Source organism: Acomys minous, assembly GCF_964271855.1.
Source record: "Acomys minous genome assembly, chromosome: 2".
NCBI classification, from domain to species: domain Eukaryota; kingdom Metazoa; phylum Chordata; class Mammalia; order Rodentia; family Muridae; genus Acomys; species Acomys minous.
The window spans coordinates 58,700,270-58,718,519 of NC_140484.1; the positions used below are offsets into that span (position 1 = coordinate 58,700,270).

At 44.7% G+C, this 18,250-nt stretch overlaps 1 protein-coding gene across 1 annotated transcript in view; it reads right to left on the reverse strand.

Annotated features, from left to right (window-relative positions):
* Positions 1–18,250, reverse strand: part of LOC311586538 (scavenger receptor cysteine-rich domain-containing protein SCART1-like) — a 58,908-nt gene that overhangs the window by 1,335 nt on the left and 39,323 nt on the right. The window contains exons 4-12 of the mRNA XM_084762618.1: positions 7,905–8,219; positions 3,049–3,354; positions 2,601–2,918; positions 2,214–2,528; positions 1,823–2,137; positions 1,477–1,539; positions 1,085–1,399; positions 793–820; positions 70–203 (exon numbers count right to left, since the gene is read on the reverse strand). Coding sequence (XP_084618744.1) covers positions 70–203; positions 793–820; positions 1,085–1,399; positions 1,477–1,539; positions 1,823–2,137; positions 2,214–2,528; positions 2,601–2,918; positions 3,049–3,354; positions 7,905–8,219 — 2,109 coding nt within the window. The remainder of the gene's footprint in view (positions 1–69; positions 204–792; positions 821–1,084; positions 1,400–1,476; positions 1,540–1,822; positions 2,138–2,213; positions 2,529–2,600; positions 2,919–3,048; positions 3,355–7,904; positions 8,220–18,250) is intronic.

Genomic DNA, 18,250 nt, shown 5'->3' on the forward strand with positions numbered 1-18,250 from the left:
TTAGAGCAGAGGGAGCCTGTGGTGGCTGGAATGTCACCAGGCTCCTGTTTCAACATCTTTGTTCCTTACCAATGCTGATGGCTCTGCTGTGACACCACTGAACAGCCAGGGCCAGAAGAACTATGCCCAGGAGGCAGCCAAGGACTATGGAGGCAATTACAGGCAGGGTCCAGGCCTCAGGAACAGGTGGAGGAGCCCGAGAACTGCCTGCGGAGCACAGAAACAGGTAAAGAATGTACCTACCATGTACCCGCACTGCCTGGGACTTACTGAAGATGAACATGCATGATGTCAGCCTCCCCATGGGCAGCTTGGGACAGCTTGGCGTCAATGTTACATTGACAGGTAGCTGCTCACATGAGATGCTCTGTGTTTTCAGGGCAAGATGCCCTAGCAAAGAGAACCTCAGTGCTTAGGCCCAGATTAACAGAGGGGGAAAGTCCATGTGAGTGTCATCACTAGCTTCCCTCACCTCTGCTCTAGAGATGCTATCCAATGGGATACAGCATAGTCAGGCAAAATCATGTAATGCTCAAGTTAAAGGCTCCTAGAAGTGACTGCTTGTGACCTGGCAGTTTGGTCCCCTGTGTCTTCCCATCCAGCAGGCACAGTAGAGATAAGCAGTTTCCACCGCAGACTAGAAGTCCAGTCCCCCCGGGTTCTTACCTGATACAGAAGGTGTGCCCATGGCATGTGGTCTCAGAGGTTCTCAAGAAAGGTCAGAAAAGAGTACCACTGCCAGCTGTCCAGGTAACGATGGATAAGAAGAGAAAAGGATTAACAGAGAGCCACTTACCTGGTGCCATGGTCCCAGGGATAGCTGAAAAAGAAACGGAGGTTGGAAAAGTGTCAACCACCCTCAACAGCACAGATGGGCCCATGCTTCGAGGGTGGCAGCCACTAGGTCAGCAGGAGCTATACAGGACTGAGGGTAGCAGCCTGTCCCTGGGTCACCAATGGGACTCTAAATGTTGAAGTTCTGTGCTCAAGAATTTGTCTGAGCAGAATGAGGGTAAAAATAGCCCACCTCCCCCCAAAAAATCAATCTGGTAATGTTCCCACCACTGTTTTCTGCCTCACTCACCCAGGCAGCGCACACCAGCATCCTCCTTGTGGGAACAGTCTCCGTATCCCCATGGTTCGGTCTGGCAGGCTCCCAGAGTCCTCTCACTGCCTCGGCATCCCACTTCATCCAGCCATATAGGCCCTGAACCAGGACCAAAGGCAGCATTCTGCAGGGCAGCTATGGCGGGGCCGCAGCCCAGCTGCCGGCACACAACTTCCGCATCTGCCAGGTCCCAGGAGTCGTCACACACCGTGCCCCATGAACCTCCGTGCCAGAGCTCCACTCGTCCAGAGCAGCCATCCTCACCCCCAAACACACGAACTGCACCTTCCTCTGGAAAGGGGTCGACAATCAATGCATGATGCTTTCTGGGTCAAGGGTTCTTGGGAGCCTTATGGTGGGAGAGTTACCTGGGCAGCTAAGAGCTGAGCAGTTGGACATCTGCTCTATATCCTGAGAAACTTCTGTCTTTCCTGTATGGAAAATTAAGAATTATTCCAAGGCCACCAGCTCAGGAACCTAAAATCTAAGAAATACTTTCTTTTTCTGTGTGCTTTCTGTCTCCCCATAACTGGAGAAAGAGAATCTCTAGGTTTCAAAGAATATCCACAAAGCCTGAGAATTCTACACACTGTTCCCCCTGTGAGCCACCTTGAGGAGAAGCAGGAAGCAACTGGAACCTGGGATGGTTCCAAATGAGCCACACCCAGCCTAGAGTGTCGGTGGCACCCCTTCAAAACCCATAGCACAGCTCACCTGTACACACCAACCACGCTTCCTCTCCACTGGTGCAAGAATGTCTGTCCCAGGGTGCTGAGGGGCATTGCCACAAGGACCTGTCATGCTTGTCCCTGCACTGAATGGACTTCAACCAGATAGTCTCCAGCTTAGATGAGTTCCTTGGCCTCGCCAACAGCTGCCCCTGGGATCCACAACCCAGGTGTCCACACAGAACTCTCAGGGAGGCAGCACTCAGGGACTGGCAGACACCACCCCAGGTCCCATTGTAGAAAACTTCCAGGCGTCCTGTGCATGGCTGGCTGTGTTCTTGCAACCTCACCTCAGTGAATTCTGCAGATGGAGGGGCCAGTCAGCCAGGAAGAATTAGGGAGGCCTGGACATATCAAACGGGACCTGTGGCACCCACCTGAACAGACCACGCCTGCGTCCTCCTTGTGCCCGCAGTCTTGTTGGCCCCAGCCTCCTGACTGGCACTCCCACAGAGCAGCCTCCTCGCCCAGGCAGCCCAGTTCATCCAGCCAGATGCGCCCAGTTCCTACTCCAAAATGAGCCGCCCCAGGAGCACTGAGGGCGTGGCCACAGCCCAGCTGCCTGCAGACCACATGGGCGTCCTGCAGGTCCCAGGCATCATCACATACGGTGCCCCATGTGCCCTGATAGAACACTTCGACACGCCCAGCACAGCGGCTCTTGCCCGCTGCCAACCGCACGTGCAAGCTCCCTGCGAAGAGATCCAGTCAGGGCACTCTGGACTACATGAAGAAGGCTGAGGAAGTGGATGCCCCACACTCACCAGAGCACATGACACCTGCGTCCCGCAGTGTTCCCGCGGGCACCAGCGTAGACATTGACACGTTGCATTGGGTCAGGTGGGTCTCAGAGCCCAAGCAGTGCACCATGCTCAGCCCCACAGGGATCGTCTTGAGGACTGGAGCCGGAGCGTCATAGGCTTGCTGTGCCTTTCCGCACCCGAGCTGCCTGCACACCACAGCAGCATCACGCAGGTCCCAGGCATTGTCCAGCACACGCCCCCACACGCCATCAAGGAAAACCTCCACTCTGCCATCGCAGTGGCTCTGTCCATCCCTCAGTCGCAGTGCATTTTGGGCACCTGACAGGAAGAAACTCTGAAGGGCAGAGGACCATCACAGGGACCACCCCGCGCCCCTGCCAAACCCCTCACATTTCTGTCCACCAGACCTGCTTACCTTCTTCCCAGTCTCAAGGTTGCCTGTACTCACCTGAGCAGATAGCTGAGGCTGAATTTCCCAGGGCACATGTCTGGGCCCCTAAGGTGCTTGCTGGGCAGCTCAGCAAGTGGGGCTCTGTCCCCACACAGTGAAACACATCTGTCCAGATGGGAGCTTCCACATTTCCAAAATGGCCTCCTTGGGGTGTGGCCACTGCATAACCACAGTTGAGCTGGTGGCAGAGCACCGTGGCATCTGCTAAGTCCCAGTGGGCAGCACAGAGGGGCTGCCAGGACTCCTGTACCCAAAGCTCCACACGGCCCTCACAGCTACTGCTGCCGTTGACCAGTCGGAACTCTAAGGGAGAGTTGGAATCAGTGCCACCTCCCAAACTCAGAGCTGCAGACACCCACACACAATGTGAGTTCCTTATGCGTAGGGCATAGACAAACTGGGCACACGGAGACTGGGCAGGAGAATATTTTTACTGTATGTAAGTATTGAAAGCTAGGCAACTCAGGTCTCCTGGCCTTTCTTTCTTCCCAAATCCTCTTACCACCCTCACCTCTACTCTCCCTAACTCAGGGATGATGCTAGGAAAACTGGAAACACCAAACTTCTCAGAACTGGGTATGAGGCATCTCTAGTAAGCCACATGCCCTCAGTGTTGGCTACACATAAGCAGGCATGAGCAATAGGCAACTCAGTGGCCTGGATTCTAGTCAGTGGGATACAACATAGAATTAATCTACAAAAGAATAGGGGTTTTTTTTTTTCCCTCCTGGTCACTAAAGGAAATCTCTCCATATTATCTCAATAACCGTTTGCCTAAGAAAAGAAATTCCAGAAGCCGCATATCACACAAAAAGGGTCTCTACAATCCTAGACTTGGTGTCTTCAGTCTGTTCAAAGCGAACACGAGAAGAATCAAGAAGTGTGAGGGCGACGGACAATATCTCTGTAAATGGAAGCTCAACAAACGGGCAAAGAGGATGAAATGAACCAAAGAGAAACAGTAGAGCCTGAGTAGATAGCACCTGATTCTAGAGCAATGGCTGCAGGGGTTCAAGAGTAGATGTAGGCGGAACAGAAGAGCCAAGCACCATGAAGATAAACCCATTGGTGTTATTCCAAATGATCAGTGCTCTGGAGAGCTCTGCGATACCTCTAAACAGACCGATGGGTCTATGAATAACATCTTGGCAAAGGAAAGGGTAGAACCAATACTTAAGTAAATCTCACTAAAAATTCCTGAATGAAAACTACACATGCACCCAGTAGATGATATTTAAAAAGCTGCACACTGAAGTGTACCGAAGCCACTGGTGAACACTGCATGGTAAGATGGTGAGTGTGTTTTTCAAACAACTACATTGGTCACTGCTCATAGAGTCAAAGACACCTCTCAAAGATAAATAGAGAAACTGTGGTCTGTATACCCAGTGACTTGTCACTTATCCTTCAGTGCAGGAAAGTCTGTCATGTTCAACAGCATGGATGAATGTGAACACATCATGGTAGTTGACAGGCTGGGGATAGAACGGCAGTTAACACAGGACCTCACTTACATTGGCATAAGAAACATCAAGCTCACAGATTCTAAGTAGAATTATGATTATCAAGGGCTCTGGTTCTGGAAGAGTCCTAGGAATGATTAGAGAGGTGTTGGTCAAAAGGCCACAAATCTCTCAAGTTCACGTCTATTGTACAACATCTGACTACAGTTAGTAACATTGTATTCATTCCAATAAAATTAATGAAAGTAGATTGTAACTATTCTCACCACACATAAATGTTAGTTATGTGAGGTGATGTAGGAGTTAATCAGCTTGATTTAGCCATCCTTTAGCATAATACAGATGTCAAGTCTTCATACTAAATAACAAAGATACAATTTAGCTGTCATCTCTTGGAGGCCTGCAATTTTCTGAAGAAGAAACAAATGGGGAGTGGATCTGGGGAGAGGGGAGAAGAAGAGGAAGCTGGGAGGAGTAAAGGAAGGGGAAACTGTGGTCAGGATGTATTATATGAGAGAAGAATCTATTATCAATAAATAATAAAGTAAAAATAATAAAGACCAAATATTGCAAAATTGAAACCTTTAAATAAAACACAGAGATTCTAAAGAGAAAGAAATGTATTAGTTGGGTGTGGTGGTGCACGCCTTTAATCCCAGCACTTGGGAGGCAGAGGCAGGTGGATTTCTGTGAGTTTAAGGGCAACCTGGTCTACAGAGTTAGGTCCAGAATAGCCAGAACTTGAGAAACCTTGTCTCAAAAAGCTGTGAAATAGTGAAACATCACTTGCTAAAGCACAACTTTTATGGGTAAGTGAAACAAATATAAAATATAGTAAAAAAAAAACAAATCATTTAATATAAAATAATGATGAAAATGTAAAATGCACATGGATACACCTGACTACAAATCTTTTTAATATTTAGAAAGAATTGTAAAATAAAGGAAAATAAAATCACGGCATATCAAATTATGTGATAAGAATTATGGACATAGTCCCCTTCTAAGGTTCAGAAAATATTAGGAAAGAGAGGAAGACAGAGAAAGAGAGGGAGGGAGAATAGGAGGGGGGAAAGGGAGGGAGGGAAGAATGGAGAAAGAGTTCAAAAGCCTAAGTCATTTTATATGAAGTTTTTTTCCTCTAGTAAAACATGATGCCATCTTGGAGTGGAAATTAATATGTCCCAGTAGCCATAGCTGCTAATGAGCAGAAGCAAAACAGTGGTGACCAGGTCCATGGTAACAGAAATGGGTTTATTCATTCTTCCTGGTCAAAGAAAGACTCGTAAGAGTCTAACCAAGGAGACCACTGTTTCCTCCTACCTGCCGCCCTGCTCCCACCTGCAGATGGCCTTGGGGGATACTACGGTGCATAAGCAGTAGAACGCTGCCTGAGAGTGGGACTCTAAGATTCAGCTTTTGTTTGGTTCCAATCCGTTCATATTCCTTTGATTTTTTTTCCATACTTAGACTTGCTGGTGTCCTGTCTGGGATAAGTAGGCATTTGATGCTATTTCCTCAGGGAAAGTTAACACGATAGTGATATCCACCCAAATTAGAGTGGTTATTACTAAGAACATGAAAAATAGTGAATAAGGCTTGGGGCGAGGAAAGAATAGAACTTTGACGTGTTTGTGTGGAGGAGCACTAGTAAGTAAGAATTAGTAAGGAAGCAATGTGGGGCTACCTGAGAAACTCTGGAATAGAATGGCAACACAGGTCAGCAACCCGCTGCCGGGCACCTAGCCAAAGGCACTTGAGGGCGTGTGGAAAAGACAAAGACTCTTATGTGTTTATTTCAGCAATATTCATAGTGGGATGTGGAGTCAGCCGAGGTATCTCTTAAAGAATTTCTTGATAAAGAAAGCATGGTGTGTGTGTGTGTGTGTGTGTGTGTGTGTGTGTGTGTGGGTGTGGGTGTGTGTGGGTGTGTGCAAAATGATAGGTAATTCAGCCAAGGAAAAGCTGAATTCTGCCATTTGAAGAAGACATTAAGCAAAATACATCAACCACCAGGGACACAAAACACAAGTTCTCATCCACATGAGGAAGATGTGAGTAGCTGAGAGACCAGCATGGACAGAACCGCATGCTGCCTACCAGAGGCAAGAAGGGAGGGTTGGGAAGATGAGAGACAATGGATAAAGGAACCACTGGACATAGAATGTCCTCTAACGTGGTTGACCAGAACTTGTGGAAGATTTCAAACTAGCTAGCGGATACGGTGCCGACTGCTTCAACAAAGAAGTTATGTCTGAGGAGACAGATACTCCAGTTACCCTGACCTGGCCAGTGCATGCTATAACATGTATTGCCATGTCAGACTGTACTCCTTAAACACAGACACTCAGTACATGTTAACTAGACACAGAAGATGTTTTATGTAATATGCCTCTTTTAAAAAGAAATCACGCAAAACCTACATAGAGGGGAACAGGCCTCATATCAAGGGCTGAGGACTTGGCCCAAGAAGTATGCAGACACAATGCCATCCCTATCAGAACCCGAGTAGTTGCTTGGAAAGTTAGAAAGTAAATCCTAGTATTCTTATAGAAATGAAGATTCCCAAAGACTCACAACCATATAAGCAACCATATAAGTTTTTCTCTTTCAAAACTTACAGCAAAGCTACATGAACCAGAGCTCTGTGCTGCGGCATGAGGCTAGACACTGAGATTAATGGAATAGAAAGGAAGGTGCAGAGATCATCTCACACGCTCATGGTCTCTAAGTTTCTGAGAAGGGGGCGGTGGCTGCTCATGTAGGAAGAATAACGTCTCAAGCAAAGTGCTGAGGAAACAGCACATCCACAGGGCTCACATGGAGTCAGTACTCCACTCATCAGAAGCAGATGTGAACCTGAGACCCATCCTAGGCATGAACACGGTGCTGAAGGACAGCAATCCTGACAGAAAGCAGGAGGTGATGCTGCAGAGCTTTGGACATGCGCAGTCAGGCTTTAGACATGACGCCAACGCAAAGCACAAGGCGGAAAACCTGATTGGAATGAAGTGAAGTCGAACTACACAAACGAAAGAACCTCCTCACAAAGGGAAACAGTGGACATGGTGAGGCTGTGTGGCGTGTGCCAACAAGGCCTGCCACACAGAATATCCCAAACCATCGATATCACCACCACCCAAAAGTCAGACCCCTATTCTAAAACCTTTGGTAAAGCTGAGTAGTCATTTCCCCAAAGGTAGAAAAGGAAAGCAAACATGTGAGAGGTGAGCACCATCAAAATAAAGTCTTGGAACTTCTGGGACAGGGGACACAGGTCCTGAGTACCACCCCCCAGAGCTGTCCATCCATGGTCATCACAGCTCATCACTGGGACTGTTTGTCCTGCTAACACCAACCCACATCCTTCTAGACTATGACCTGACTCACTTTGCCCTGAGCAGATTAATGCAGCATCCTGATCATGGCCACACTGGTGTCCAGGCTCCCTCAGACAATGGAACAGCAGTGATTCATTGCCCACACAGCGAAAGGCCTCTGTCCACACAGGTCCTGATCCATGGCCAAAGTGGGAACTCTCGAGTATGGATACAGCGGTGCCACACCCCAGCTCCCGGCAAACCACGTGAGCCGTGGGCAGGTCCAGGTCATCATAGCAAACGGTGCCCCAGGTGAGTCCTCGAAGAACTTCCAGGCGTCCTTCACAGGGGTGTGTGCCACCTAGCAGCTGGGCCTCCACGTGACCTGAGGACAGACATTGGGTGAAGCAACTGAGGTCAGGCCAGGCTTCATGCAGGTCATTGGAGTGAAATGACCTGATAGCTGCCACCCAGTCCCCTATGAGGAATGGCACAGGGGGGACAGGGCAACCTGCCTTCATCTGGATCTGCAAGGCAAGTTCTGAGACCAAGGACTCTGAATCTTCCCTTCACACCTCACTTGAGTCTTGAAACCTACCCAGTTTCTGACCATAAATATTCTCCTAATAGTTTTGCTTGTAGAGGGACTTGAGCTCCCACGTCATCATAGGCAAGGCATATGGGCACTGTCCCAACAGCTACTCAACTCCAGCGTACAGACTAGACAGTGCAATGACACTATCCAAACATACCCCCAGGACCACCCTGGACCATTCCCAGTAGCAATTGTGTCAACCACATTGCAAGGGAGAGAGTTCTATTGACTCTATATTGGGAGACAGATAGATAGATCTCTTTTCTGCATCTCAAGATATCCCGCATCTAGACTGAAATGCTCAGGGTGCGGCATCCCTGCCTATGCATACTGTCTGGGCACTGGGAGGAAGGTAACACGGCTTCTGGAGGTTCACACTGAACTTGTGCCACAGAGTGTCACATTTTGTTCCCCAGCAGCACACGAATTTCTGTCCCTGCCTTCCAGTGCCTATGCCATGGTGAGCCCCAAATGAAATGACACAGAGCAGTTCCCCATTCCAGATGTTTGCACAGAACATTTGCTTCCTCCTTATGCAAATCACCCTTCAGAGCTGAGCTGTGTGGAGCTCTTGTAGTTGTGGACTGACCCCCCCACTCCAACCACAAAGACAGGTGTCATCATCTGATGGCACATGATGCAAAACAAATCCTGACAGCTTCTGACTCAGACACACGCCCAAAGTAGGCTGCTAACTTCTCCAGCTGGATGAAACACGCATAGAGCTCTTGATGTCAACTCTGTTTTTCCTGTATCCTTAGAGCATGAGAGACAATACAGTCACCTTGTTCATACCGGACATGTCTTGATCTGAGCAGGAAGAGCAATGGACAGGGGAGTCCGGGCCAGGATGCTGGCTCAAACACCCGCTTGGTTAATTCTCCATGACCACTGGAAGCACTGCGAAGAGTACAACATGGAAACCCCAGGGTGGCCCCTGGAGTTATCTGATAACAGCAAGATACTTGTAGAGCTTGGTGGCAGGCTTTAGAAGCTAATCGACCCTGTGAAAAGTCACTGGGCATGGGTTCACTGAGGATGAGAGTGAGAGTGCAGCTCCTTTTAGACAGAGAAGAAAATCCCCCACCTGGTCTCACACCAAGGGCTTTTGGGGGGGATGAGATGTTCACTCTTGGCCAGCCCTTCCCCCCAAAACATGAGCCTTTGCCTCAGTGGCCTTGGTGCCAACATGAAGGGAGTTCCAGCGAATAAGGAGCTCATGGTCTCCATTCGATCCATCGGAACAGATCACCACCAGCAGCAACAGCATACACTGGTACTCACAGCTGTGGTCAGGCCCCCAGGGAGGGCTCCCAGAGAGGGGGCTCTTGACTATGGCACTGGGCACCATACAGTCAAGATGTCTTCATTTTATCAGGGTTCTGACTATTCTGGAAGGCATAGTCTTCAAGTCACTGACAGCTCCTGCAAGCTCCAGTGTTCTCCATATACAAGGCTGTGCTGCCCACCATTCATTACCTGAAGGTGGCCCTCATACTAGTTTGTAACATGCATGTGACTCAGGGAATCATTTCCATCTGGTCCTTTGGGGTCAAGGCACAGGATGGGCATGGGGGGAGGGGGAGTCTGAGAATTTCATTTAAAATGCTAAATGGTTAGAAACCTTGTTCTCATAGAAAATGCAGGGGGAGACCTGGTGGCACTCAGAGGAAGGACAGCAGGTTACCAAGAAGAGACTTGATACCCTATGAGCATATACAGGGGGAGGTAATCCCCCTCAGGAACAGTCATAGGGGAGGGGAATAAGGGGAAAATGGGAGGGAGGGAAGTATGGGAGGATACAAGAGATGGGATAACCATTGAGATGTAACAAGAATAAATTAATTTTAAAAAAGAAAAAAAAAGAAAATCCAAAATCTCCATTTTCACAAATTTCTCTACCATTAGTATTGTGCATCATAGTGTTATTAAAATGGTTGTGTTGGAAAGGAAGATAGCTTAGTTAATAAAATGTTCATTGTACAAATACAAGGACCCAAGTTCAGATCCCTAGCACCTACATAAAATGTCAGTCACAGTGATGGTAGAAATATTTCCCCAAGCCTGCTGGTTACCCAATCACTTAGTTCCAAGCTCAATGAGAAACCTTGTCACCAAAATAAGCTAAAGAACTATTGAGGAAGACACCCAATTTGACTTCTAACCTACACACACACACACACACACACACACACACACACACACAGAGAGAGAGAGAGAGAGAGAGAGAGAAAGCATCATTCATGCACATACAAGCATGTGTATAGTCATGAATGTGTACTGTGCACTCATACACATGGGAAAAGCTACAGTTGTGTTGATGAAACAAAATTTAGCAGATATGAGGCATCATGTGCTACTGTGCCATCCCTGAACACAGTCCCAAGGTTCTATGCATCTGTGTCTACAATACTCAAAACCTACAGACAGTTGTATGTACTAACCACATAGAAGGTCCAATGGGACAGCAACAAGAAACACAGCCTGAGATATAATAGTGCTATACTAAGTCCCACTGTGTCTATCTCTCCCTGGATTATAGTCTTAGAGCAGAAAGATGTTTCTGCTCCCTGGCAGAAGTTGTACTCTAATTCAGACTGACGCTGTTCTGAGCCCAGAGACTAAAAGCACCTTGAGTGCCTCCCCACATCAGAACTGTCATTTGTTACTCCCACTGTTCCAGGGACCAAACAGCACCAGCAGCCTGGGGCTTCCAGCAGCCAAAGCATCTTTGGATGTGAGGAGATCAAGGATCTACCACCTAACAAGGTCATAGTGGCTGTGGCTAGTAAGCCCAGAAGCAGGCAGGACAGCAAGAACCTTTCTGTGCCTTAAATAGAAATTCTGTCTGAGCACACAAGTTCTTCCAAGACCAGTATATCATGAATAGACAGACTTAGCAATTTTATTCCCACACTTGTCCTGTGCACAGCCATGAGCGATGCATGACTCCATATTGAAACATGCCTGCCCACAAGGTAGCCACACAAGAAAGTCCATACTATGATGTTGGTATAAAGACTAAGGAACAACGGAATAAGTAGATATGATGCCATTATTTCAAACATGATAAATAGGTTTGCTTACTGATGCACCAGTATAAGCAATTGAATGTCTGGGGGAAACACAATAGACACTTTTGAATGTTGCCCTGTGAGCTTGTGTCTGCTTTTCTGCAAAGAAAGTTCTCAATAAATCTACATGATATGGTTTTATGCATTTGTTTTGAAGTGGGATGTGCAATAACTTTCATTGTCTTTTTTAAATTGTTTGTTTCATCTGCAAAGAATAGATAGCGGACTTCAGTTGTGCTGACAGACGTCTCAGTCAACAAAGAGATATACCCAGAACTTTCTGCATAAGCCACAGCATTCTAAAGTCAAATTGAAATTTCAGGTTTCTTGGCTGGGGCACAGCCAGCCTTGGTGAGTTGTGCTCTGTCCCCTGAGCTCCTTTGTCCAGGCCACTGTTCTACCTGCCTTCCAGAGGAGGCCTGCTGGCCCCAGGAACATCCAGGTCTCCCTGGGGTACAGCAAGAAGTGCTGAGCTGTACTGTCTCCTGAGCTCCATCATCCAGGCAACAAATCTACTTGCCTTCCCGAGGAGTCCTGCCAGCCCCAGGAACATCCAGGTGGTCAGTCAGTAGCAGGGACAACCAGATGGCTGAAGGCCAGTGTAAAAACACGTAGTGCCAGGGTACTATGCCACCACTAGAGGCCAGCTATTCTACCATAGCAAGCCCTCGGTATGGTAACACAGCTGAAGCACAAGAAGATGGCCTTAAATACAACCTTATAAAGATAATAGAAATCTTTCGAGGGAAAATAAATAAATCTCTTAAAGAAATATAGGAAAATACAATTTAAAAAAGGGTGAGGGAAACGAATAAAACTCTTCAAGACCTGAAATGGAAATAGAAGCCATTAAAACACAGACACACAGACACACAGACACACACACACACACAGACACACAGACAGACACACACATACACACTGAGGTAATCCAGGAGATGGAAAACCTAGGGAAGAAAACAGGTACTACAGACGCAAGCATCACCAACAGAATCTAGAGATGAAAGACAGAATCTCAGATGTATAAGATACAGCTTAAGAAATGAATAAAAAATATTAAATCTAAAATTTCCTGACACAAAACATCCAAGAAATCTGGGACATTATGCAAAGAATAATAGGAATAGAAGGAGAAAATATTTTCTAGTGCCAGAAAATATTTTCAACATCATAGAAGAAAATTTCTCCAACCTAAAGGAAGATATGCCCATGAACATACAAGAAGCTTACAGAACACCAAAGAGATTAGACCAAAAAAAGAAACCCCCCTGTTACATAATAATCAAAATGCTAAATGCAGAGAACAAAGAAAGAATATTAAAAGTCACAAGGAAAAAAAGGCCAATAAACATATAAAGGCAGACCTAACAGAATTGCACCCAGAAGAAACCCTAAGGGCCAAAAGGACCTGGGAAGATGTCTTACAGACCCTAAGAGACCACAGATGGCAGCCCAGACTATTGAACCTAACAAAACTTTCTATCACCATAGATGGAGAAAACAAAGTATTCCATATAGCAAACCCAAACATAAATAATATCTATGCACAAATCCAGCCCTACAGAAAATACTAAAAGGAAAACTCCAAACCAAGGAGTCTCACTACAACCAAGAAAACGCAGGAAATAAATAACCCCATACCAACAAAAACAAAACAAAATAAGGGAGCGCGCGCACGCGCATACACACACACACACACACACACACACACCATAGCCACCAACATCAAAATAACAGGAAGTAACTATCATTAGAGTGGGGTCTGTCTCTGACTCTGTTGCCTGCCTTTGGGTCATTTTCATGTAGCTGGGCTGTCTTGTCTGACCTCGGGGGGGGGGGGGGGGGGGAAGGATGTGCCTAGTCCTGCTGTGACTTGATGTGCCAGGATGGGTTGGTATCCATGGGGGGGGGGGAGGGGGGAAGACAGTGATCCTCTCCTCCGGGTAAAAGGAGATGGGAACAGGGGGAAGGGTGTGAGGAGGAGACTGGGAGGAGACAAGGGAGGCATCTATGATCAGCCTGTAAAGTGATTAATTAATTAATTAATTAATTAAAAGAAAAAAATCACAAAGTTTATCAAATAATGTAAGGAGTTTAAAGAAACGCTTTATTGAACTGCAAGAACATGATGAGTGGCTGAATAATGTCCAAGAAAATACAAATATACAACTGAATGAGATAATGCAGACATTTCAGTGTCTGAAAACAAATTAAATAGAGAGACAGAAATAGTAAAAAGAACAAAATCTTAAATGAAAGTGGAACTTTAAAACTATCTCTAAGGAAACTAGAGAGGTGGCTCAGAGGTTAAGAGCATTGCCTGCTCTTCCAAAGGTCGTGAGTTCAATTCTCAGCAACCATATGATGGCTTACAACCATCTATAATGAGATCTGGTGCCCTCTTCTGGTGTGCAGGCCAGAACATTCTATACTAAATAAATAAATATATAAAATATTTAAAGGTGTGCCACTAAAAAAAAAAACTCTTAGAAGCCTGTTCTTTTCTCTTTTTTTTTTCCCAAGACAGGGTTTCTCTGTGTAGCCTTGGCTGTCCTAGACTCACTCTGTAGACCAGGCTGGCCTCGAACTCACAGCAGTCCACCTACCTCTGCCTCCCGAGTGCCGGGATTAAAGGCAGGCGCCACCACACCAGGCCCTTGAAGCCTGTTCTTTTCTAATGAGAGACAGAAAGGGAGCGGATCTGGAGGGAAGGAGAGGTAGAGAGGAACTTGGGGGAGTTGGTAGAAGGAAACTATAATCAGGATATATTGTATGAGAAAAGAATCTATTTTTAATAACAGCAATGAAACAAAGAGGGAAACAAACAAGCAAAGAAAGAAAAAGAACAAACAGTTATGAAACCCAGCTGGACATAGTTCAGAAAGCTAGATTGCTCTCTTGTGGCAATCCAAGAAGATAAACAGTAACTTCTGCAACTGGCCTCGGATGGCCAGGGTGTGATCAATAATTGGCAGCCTCTATATTTGTTTCTGCTTTCAATTTGGGACTAACAAGAGAAAAATAAGTATGCGTCTCTAACCAGCCACATAGAATACCCCATTTCTAGGTGTCGCAGCTGCTGGTCCACACACAAACAGCTTCCCGCTAGGAACTGGCCTTCTACAAGGCTTCCCACCATTTCCTGTCTTTGAATATCTGCCAAACTGCTCATGATGATGGCGACTCTTGCAGTACCAAGTCCAGAATAAATACTGTCTACTTTTCAAAAATAAAACAAATATTGAAACTCATGGGAATGTCTTATTAAATATAACAAATAAAGCAGGAGATAGAATATCAGGTACCAAAGATGAAGCAGAGCATCTAGACCAAATAAACAAAGCATAGGAAAAATTAAAACACAGAATAAAATTCAGGAAATGCAGGATACCATCAAAAGATTTTTTTTAATTATAAGCATTAATGAGAAAGAAGAATTCCAGAACAACGACATAGACCAGATCCTTAGCAGTATCATAGAAGAAAACTTCCCCAAACTAAAGAAAGTTGTATACATACAAATATAAGAAACACTGATAACCTCAACTAGACAAAACCAAAAAGAAACTCCCCAAGGTACATAATAATCAAAACACTAAATATACAGAATCAAGAAAAATATTAAGAGCTACCATCAAAAAAATTCAAATATAAAGGAAAACACAAATGGGCTCTCAGAAAGCCAGAATACTACGGAGCAAGGCACCATCAAATTATAAAAGGCCATGACTGGCAACCTAGACAACTGTACCCAGAAAAATATCTGCTAGAATTGAAGGAAAAAGAGAAACATCCACGATACAAAATTCCTTAAAAATTCACATTCAGCAACAACAACAACAAAAAGCTAAACAAAATACTGGAATTAATTCTTCTAACTAAAAAGAGTTATAGGCATAACCAAGAGACTCTAGAAAGAAGACAAATGAAGTCTAATTAATGAAATACAAAGCATATGAAGAATACAAACAGCAAAACAACAACAGAATGACTGTAATCGACACATAGCTTTCAATAATAACTTTGAATATTAATAGCCTCAACTCTCCAATCAAAAGACACAGATTAGCTAAATGATTAAGAAAAAATCCATTTTTTTAGTGTCTACAAGCAACCCATTTTAGCTTTGAAGATAAACAGCACATTTAAAGTGAAAGGATAAGAAATTTTTCAAAACAAGTGAGATCAAGGAGAAAGAGGTGTTCCACATTTGTTCTCTTCTTGTTCCCATCCAGATATTTAACAAAATAGACTTTAAATCAAAACTAATCAAAAGGGACAAAAGATGTTACTTCATTCTAATCAAGGGATCAACCAATCAAGAAGATATTGCAATACTAAGCACACTTATTCCAAAATCTGAGGCACTCAATTTCACACAAAGCACATTAATGGAATTAAAGACACAGAATAATATCTGATTTCTACATTTCACATTTTACAGTAGATAGGTCACCTGAACAAAAAATAGAGAAACACCAGAATTAAATGACATTCTACTTCAAGTGGGAGTAGAAGAAATCAACGAAATATTCCATCTAAACACCAAAGAAAATAAATTTTACTCGACAATACATGGAAGCTTCTCTAAAATAGACCACATGCTGGGACACAAACAAATATTAAAAATAAGAAAGCCTGAAATGGTTTGAGGTATGGCATCTGACAATTATGTAACAAAACATAAATTGACACAAAACAAAATGCTAGTGGATGCATAAACTCATATAGATTAAATAACCCATCATTTGACAATGAATGGGCCCAAAAGAGAATGAAAATATTCTTGGAACTAAGTACAAATGAAGAGAAAAAGATCTCTTCAGCAGTCCTTCAAGAGGGAAGTTTATAGCTATAAATACCTACAGTAAAAAAATTTTTTAAATGAAATAAAAGGAAGGACATGTGAATGTACACCTTTGATCCCAGCACTTGGGAGACAGAGACAGACAGATCTTTGAGAATTCAAGACAAGCCTGGTCTACATAATTAGTTTCAGGACAAACAGGTGTATGTAGAAAGACCCTGTCTCAAAAAAATGTCAGGAAGAGCATAAATAAATAACTTAATGATGTAACTCATGAATCTGTCAAAACAAGAACAGACTAAACTCAAATTAGTAAGTGACAAGAAATACTAAGAAAAAAATCAAAGCAGAAATCAATAAAATAAAAATAACGAAATGATACAAAAATGAATATAAGAGATAGTTCATTGAGAAGATAAACAAAGTTGACAGACCTTGGTCCAAATAACTAAGAGAAAGCAAGAGAGGACCCAAATTAACAAAATCAGGAATTAACAAGAAAGCATCTGTTCAGGAAGTTGTCTCCTGTGCCAGGCCTTAACATCAACAATTAATAAATGGGACCTCATGAGGCTGAGAAGCTTCTGTAAGGCAGGTGACACTGTCAAGAGAACAAAGCGACAGCCTACAGACTGGGAAAAGATCTTCACCGACTCTTCATCTGACAAAGGTCTAATATCCAAAATATATAAAGAACTTAAGAAATTAAACACCACCAAACCAAATAACCCAATAGAGAAATGGGGCGCAGAGCTAAACAGAGAATTCTCAACAGAGGAATATCAAATGGCTGAGAAACACTTAAAGAAATGCTCGACCTCCTTAGTCATCAGAGAAATGCAAATCAAAACGACACTGAGATTCCATCTTACACCCATCAGAATGGCTAAGATCAATAACTCAACTGACACCTCATGCTGGCGAGGGTGTGGAGAAAGAGGAACACTCCTGCATTGCTGGTGGGAATGCAAACTAGTACAACCACTTTGGAAAGCTATCTGGTGCTTTCTCAGAAAAATGGGAATAGGGCTTCCTCAAGACCCAGCTATTCCACTCCTTGGAATATACCCAGAGGATGTACTACTACACAACAGGGACATATGCTCAACCATGTTCATAGCTGCCTTATTCATAATAGCCAGAACTTGGAAACAACCTACGTGTCCCTCTATAGAAGAATGGATAAAGAAACTGTGGTACATTTACACTATGGAATACTACTCAGCTATTAAAAACAAGGAATTTCCAAAATTTGTGGACAAATGGATTGAACTAGAAATTGTCATAATGAGTGAGTTCACACAGAAGCAAAAAGAGCTAAATGGTATATACTCACTTATATCGAGACACTAGTCCAAGGTGTACGTCCCCATGAAAAACTGTACCTATCAGAATAGTGGGTAAGAGGGGAGGACATCCTATTGAAACTTTAGGTGTGAGAAGCCTGGGAGAAAGAGGAAATGGAAGGATCCAGTGGGTCCTGGAAAACTACAGGCGAGTCTGGGCCCTGGGGCCCTCCGCAAACTGTGGCAACAGCCAAGGAAAAAATAGGCAGTAAAAACCTTGAACCCCTACCCGGACTAGCCGATGGACATTCTCCACTGTTGAGTGGAGAAGGAGATCTAACTTTCACACAAACTCTGGTGCCCCATATTTGAACAAGTCCCTTGGACGGAGATGCCTGGTGGCACTCAGAGGAAAGATAAGAGGTCACCAAGGAGAGACTTGATACCGTATGAGCTTATTCAGGGGGAGGAGGTCCCCCTCAGACACAGACTTAAGGGAGGGGAGGGGAGTAGGGGGGAAGTGGGAGGAAGGGAGGAATGGGAGGATACATGGGATGGGCTAACAACTGAGATGTAATATGTATAAATTAATAAAAATGTATTTAAAAAAAACAAGAAAGCATCACAACAGACACAATAGCAATTCAGAATGTT